Consider the following 6,072-nt stretch of genomic DNA (forward strand, 5'->3'; position numbering starts at 1 on the left):
AATCCTTTAAATGAATCACTGTTGGCAAACTTCTGTACACCTGCCAATAATATTAGATGTGCTTACACATTCACACTTAGGAAAATAAATATCATTAATTAATGTTTTATCAAATAATAAATGTTTAATCAAGACAATACAATTTACATGCATTTAATATTTATGTCCTTTTTTAAACCCAAGACTTATATTCACCTTTGCTTCTTCTTTTTTCTTCACTTTACGTACTTTTTTTTTTCTTTTTCAAAATTATAATTCACAATTTTATTTAAAGAATTTATAAGTGATTTTCACTCCACAAATGAATTTCACCAGTAATTCAGCTTCACCAAACATGTTACCCAATTCTGTGTTGAGACCTTCTTGTTCAATGTCTCGGTATCTTCAAGAAGATAGAGAGGTTAAGTGATTCCATTATATACTCTTGTGACGTGTTTGTATGTATATATCAAACGCGCTTATTTTATTGAGAAGTGATTTTTCCGTTTACGTTGATGATTATGAATTAAACAGGTAAGCAATTTCAATCTGCAACCATTGGATTGCAATAACAATTCAGTTCCATCAAATTCCATGTCCATGAACCCTTATATGATGTCTCAATTTCGTCAAGACAGAGAGGTTAAGTGATTCCATTCATAATCTATTTTCTGGTTCCAAACACGTTCTTATTCCCTAAAAAATCACTTTTCTTGGTCGCAAAATTAAGCAGAGAAGCAGCAGCAGCAATTTAGTTCCATCAAGTTTGCTAACAAATTCCATTCAGAATCCCATTTATCCAATGTTTGAGTACTGTCAACAAGATAGAGAGGTGAAGTGATTATAATTAAATGCTTTAGTCACCCATTTTATTTTCTCAAAAAAGAAAATAAATTATTTTAACAAATTTCTCAGGCAAACAATTTGATTCTACCATTGGATTTCAATAATAATTTAGCTTCATCGAATATGGTATCAAATTTCATGTCAAATCCCTTTCATTCAATGCCTCAATATAACGAAGAACATAGACAGGTAAAGTCATTTCTTCTAAACCCCAATTATTCACTTTTCACTTGATTTTCACTATGTTCATAACCCCCTTTGCTTTCAACAAAAATTTATAGTTTTTTCGTAAGTGAAGAGAAAAATTTCATATATTGAATCCATAAAAAACTTCAAAATTGTGTCCTAAGATTGTAAGTATTCATGGCCTTAATCTTTTCAAAGTTTTTTGTTTTGATTTTTTAGAATATTTGTCGGGTGGAAAATGTGCACATATTATAAATCAAGACGCTTGAATTTATTTATTTATTTTAAATGGATTAGTTATTGCTTAACTCAATTTTACGACACTTTATTAATTGTTGATAATACTTAAAAATAGAAAAAAAAACATATAAATTTCATAAATGTTGAAGATACATAATGTTGATTAAATGTATAAAAATAATGTATGTATATGTATTATTATTCATTTTAAAAATGAGAAAAATGTGTTCATGCTAATTTAACGAATTGTCTCTTGATAAAACAGGGAAGTAACTGCAATCAAGCAATGGATTTCCTTAATAATTCAGTTTCATCAAATTCTATGTTAATGCCCTCTTGTCCTATTCTTCATTATCATCAAGAAAAAGATAGAGAGGTAAAGTAATTTAGTTTAAACTCCAATTGCTTTAATTTCTTAGAAAATGACTTCTTCTTTTTTTATTTATCTTGACAAATTTAGCGGAGAAACACTTTCCCTCTGCCATTGGATTTCAACAGTAATTCAGCTTCAACAAATGTGTTACCGAATTCCATTTCAATACCCCCATATCCAATGCCTCAATATTATCCACAAAACATACAGGTAAAGTTATTAACTTTTTTCTACTTCAATCACCACACTTATTTGTTTTGAAGTATTATGATAAATTGATTTTAAATGTGCATCCTATTTAATCAGGACTCTGTTTCTTTTTTTTTTTTTAATTGAGAAGGGTAAATTTTGATTTCGAAAAGGGTTAATCACTGACTGCTAGGTTTCCTTTTTTTCGTGTAAGAGCAGGAGGGGAAACTCAGATCCTTCTGGGAGAAGCAGTTGTTGGATATTGAAGCTGCTGAAGGTTTTTTAATGACATTTCTTTTAAACTATCATATTATTGATGTAATGGAATAAACTAATAATGATATACTATATTTCTTTGTTCCATTGCATTCAATTGACAACTTGATTTGTATTTTGCTACGATGTAATTGGCAGCATTTAAGAGCCAGCACAAGTTGCCGCTAGCTCGAATCAGAAGGATAATGAAAACAGACGCAGATGTGCAGGTTTATAGTTCTGATTCAAAAAACCACATTCTCTGTTACTTCCGAAAAGTGATGTGTTTATAGATGTTATGTTACTGTTTCAAACAACGTTGTTGTGATTGCATTATGGATGATGGAATGTTTGTGTGGTGAAAGCAGATGGTGAGTGCTGAAACTCCCATGCTGATGTCAAAAGCATGTGAGATTTTCATCCAGGAACTCACTTTTCGTGCCTGGATGCGTGCTGAAGAGAGCAACAAGAGTACTGTGCAGCCATGTGATGTTGCCAAGGTTATTATGCAGAATAATGCCATGCAATTCCTCACTGAAATTGTCCCAGATAACCTCCAAAATTTCTGTGCTTATGGTGCTCAGGTATCTCCATTCTTTTCTTCTTTCATTTCCTTTTTAGTTACACTTTCCATTTATATTCATTCAATCACTTCCTTAGTAAACTTACTCGAATATAAAAAGATGATTGTTTAGAGATAGATTACTCTGAGGTAAACAAGCACATAGGTTGTTTATTCAGTTTTTGAAAATGTATAATTGAGTTGTGGTATGCTTGTTATAGCAGGAGGAGCGTGCTGCTGGAAACATTGCAGAAGGAATGCATTCAAGCCAAGCTGCCCTGCCTGCTACACCTGCTTTTATGGGAAATCCTATGAATGTGATGAATATGGGCAGAGTAAGTATCAAATAAATTGGATTTATAACTTCTGTCGAGTTGTTGAAAATAATACATCTTGAAAAGTTTTACATCATTTTGGATAAACAATTAGGTGTATGACATTGACTATGTAATGAATTTTAAGTTCATGTTTCTAGTCCTGTTAGTCAAAAATACTTTAAGTTTATGTTTGACATTTCTTATTCTCTTTTAGTAAAATGTTTGAGATTTGATTAAATATTTGTTTTGAAGAGTGTAGATGTACTTAAAGTCAAAGGACATGAAAGAGTTATCTATATGTTATAGAAATGTTCGCATAATGTCATCTGATTGTCATGATCGTGGTTTTTCTCCGGTTTTAGAGTTTTTACCTTATACTCTTATGTTGATTGTTGATCTTATTTATCTATTAATAGGATAATTCTTGAAAATAAAGAAGTTGATATTCTTCTTGATGATGTGTTTTTTCCCATCAACTTTCTGTTATCTGTTAAACTCAAACCAACGTGAGAAAACTCTTATTCTTACTCGTGAATGTGTTGATGTGTTTAGTTTAATTAATGGCATTTCCTGCTGTATACTTCATAGGGCTTGGAAGCAGGAAACCAATTGATTCCTCAACCCAACAACATGATCCAGCCTCCCTTTGTTATGCCTTCAGATCAATTGCCTTACAATTTTCATCCCAAGGTAAGAGGGACATTGTTAGTACTACATCATGAACATTTCACACCAATGCAAAATAATCTTTTATTTTCCTTCTTTCACATGTTTATGTCGATGTTAAGATCAATGTCTTGTCATAATGCAGTGAACTTCGGAATGCACTACAGGGTGATGAATGAAGTCATGGTGTGCTTCAGAACCTTGTGTTCTCTGGAGGAACTAGAACAACAATTTTACATTATTAATTCTCCTCAAATAATTCCTCCAACTTTTTTCTGTTTTGGGAAACATTATCCTATTAAAGCACTTGGACATCTCCATGTTTGAACATCCGATAGATTATCTTCTGAGACTATCAATGACCCTTTTGGAAATTCTGCTTCTGAAAATTTGGTTATTGTTGATGAACTTTGAATTACTTGGTCCGTTTTATACAGCAGAGTTACAAAGTGAATATTTGTGGTGGTGGTAACAAAATGTGTTCGCACTCAACGTTTTAAAAGCAGTTCCATGATTTCAATCAAAATCAAATTTATGATGCACTAAAAAAGTGGAGAAATTAGGTACATTGGACAGCCTAAAATAACATGGAAAAGAAAAATAAAAAGCAAGATAGAAGACAGCAAAAAGAAAAGAATCACTTTATGGTTGAAGTGGAGAAATTGGGGAACCACACACGTTTTAAATGCAAACGCAAGTATCCCCAATTGGTTCCCCAGAAAAGTGATTTCCTATTCTTGTTCTTCACTTCCTTTGATTGGCACCCGTTCACCAGACATTTGAACAAATTCCTCAACTTTGCATCATATTTTTTAGTATGACAATAACAAAGTGTTGATACTCGTAAATAATCACTCCATTACATCCTTAGGCCTATAAAAGAAAATTTCACTCATTACAACACTAATGAGAATTACAACACTAATGAGACCTGAGTCTAACCACATAAGACATTGACACCACTCTCAACCCAAAATCTTAAGATAATGAGTTTATGGGTCTTTATTTTTATATAGTGCTCTACTTTCTCATTTCTAGCCAATATATATTTTCGACTCACACTTTCCTAACATACATGATAACAGTATATATGAAAATAAAATGCACAGTATATGTTTGATGGTAAGTTTGAGGTCACTAATTTTGCAACCCCACTTTAACCTAGATGCCTTATACCAACCATGCTTTTGTGTTGAGGGAATCTTGAAGCTTTAAGCCTTTAGCTTTACGCAAAGTGGTGTTTTGCAGAACGTGACTTAAGGGGTGAGGGTTGTTATATAAAGGAGTTAGGGTAAGTGATGAATGAGTTGTAAGATAAAATTGAGAAAGAGCTGGGAATGGAAGATTGAAGCAATCAGAAATTGTGGGAATGGGCTGATTGGGAAGCAATGAAATCATCTCAAGTGATTGTGCGTAATTTTCTTCCCAATTCCGCCCATTCCTATGATTTCTGATACTTCTTCCCTTTCCTCTGATTTGCTTTTTCCAGTGTCCTTCATCATGAACTATACTTAACACTTTTATCTGATTCTGTTATTGATGTTAGATTCTGGTTCAACACATGAAATTCTTAGTTTTGAGTTCCATGTTTGTTCATATTGTTTATACAGATACTGATAGATTACTTCTGCAAATATTAGCTATTTTGTACAATTTGATCATTGATTTTCTGGGTTTCATAACTGTGTTTTTGTTTGTTTGTGCCCAGTGAGAAGTAATTAGATTAGACTGTAAAAATTTTGGAGAAGGTTGGTTTGTTTGGTGTTATTTTCAATACACTTTTTACTGTTAAATTACATCTATTAAAATCAAATACAGAAGATATATTAAAAATTATAAATTTTTCACAATTTATTTATTGAGTTTTTCTTTTGATGATATGTTTTAAATCAATTTTAATCAATAATAAATGTTAGAAAAAACATATCAAAAATTGTGACTCTAACACTTCTCTTATTATTATGATTTACTATTTATAACCATATTTTTTTATGAAGATGAAAAAAATGTCTATTAATTTTGGAAAAATATTACGTCACAAAATATTTTCATTGTCTTTTATCAGACATGAAATACTTTTATTTTTAAAATAATAATTAAGCATTTATAAAAGTGACAATAGATCTATTAGATTTAATAAATGTTATATATATATATATATATATATATATATATATATATATATATTTGAAAAGTTTAATAACTATGTCTGTTTTTATATAAAATATCTATTTCTTTTATGTATATAGTGCCTACTTTAAATTAACTTTTTTTATAAAGTATTAATTATTGTATTTGTTAAAGTAGTCAAGTAGTGAAGTTTTTCGCAATAATAAATAAAGTATTAAATAAATTTTAATCAAGAATAAGTGTATTAATATTTGTATGGTTAATCAAATATATATTTAAAACTAATAATATTACCAAATATTATATTTATTAAATAGAAAGTACTTATC

General features: G+C 30.4%; 1 protein-coding gene across 2 annotated transcripts; it reads left to right on the forward strand.

The window, feature by feature from the left end:
- Window positions 1–293: 293 nt before the first annotated feature.
- Window positions 294–4,067, forward strand: LOC114186092 (uncharacterized). Of its 2 annotated transcripts, none has more exons than XM_028074110.2 (12): window positions 294–400; window positions 514–621; window positions 713–811; window positions 895–1,014; window positions 1,517–1,627; window positions 1,712–1,834; window positions 2,033–2,090; window positions 2,228–2,298; window positions 2,437–2,652; window positions 2,852–2,965; window positions 3,536–3,637; window positions 3,759–4,067. In XM_028074110.2, exons 1-12 carry the CDS (start codon window positions 302–304, stop codon window positions 3,759–3,761), a joined length of 1,224 nt encoding a protein of 407 aa, XP_027929911.1. In that variant the 5' UTR covers window positions 294–301; the 3' UTR covers window positions 3,762–4,067. The 2 variants fall into 2 exon arrangements, with proteins under 2 accessions (XP_027929911.1, XP_027929912.1); XM_028074111.2 differs by having other exon boundaries at window positions 2,855–2,965.
- Window positions 4,068–6,072: the final 2,005 nt, after the last annotated feature.

The sequence above is a fragment of the Vigna unguiculata genome, chromosome 5 (genome assembly GCF_037176805.1).
Source record: "Vigna unguiculata cultivar grain cowpea cultivar isolate G323 ecotype 2 chromosome 5, ASM3717680v1, whole genome shotgun sequence".
Taxonomy (NCBI): domain Eukaryota; kingdom Viridiplantae; phylum Streptophyta; class Magnoliopsida; order Fabales; family Fabaceae; genus Vigna; species Vigna unguiculata.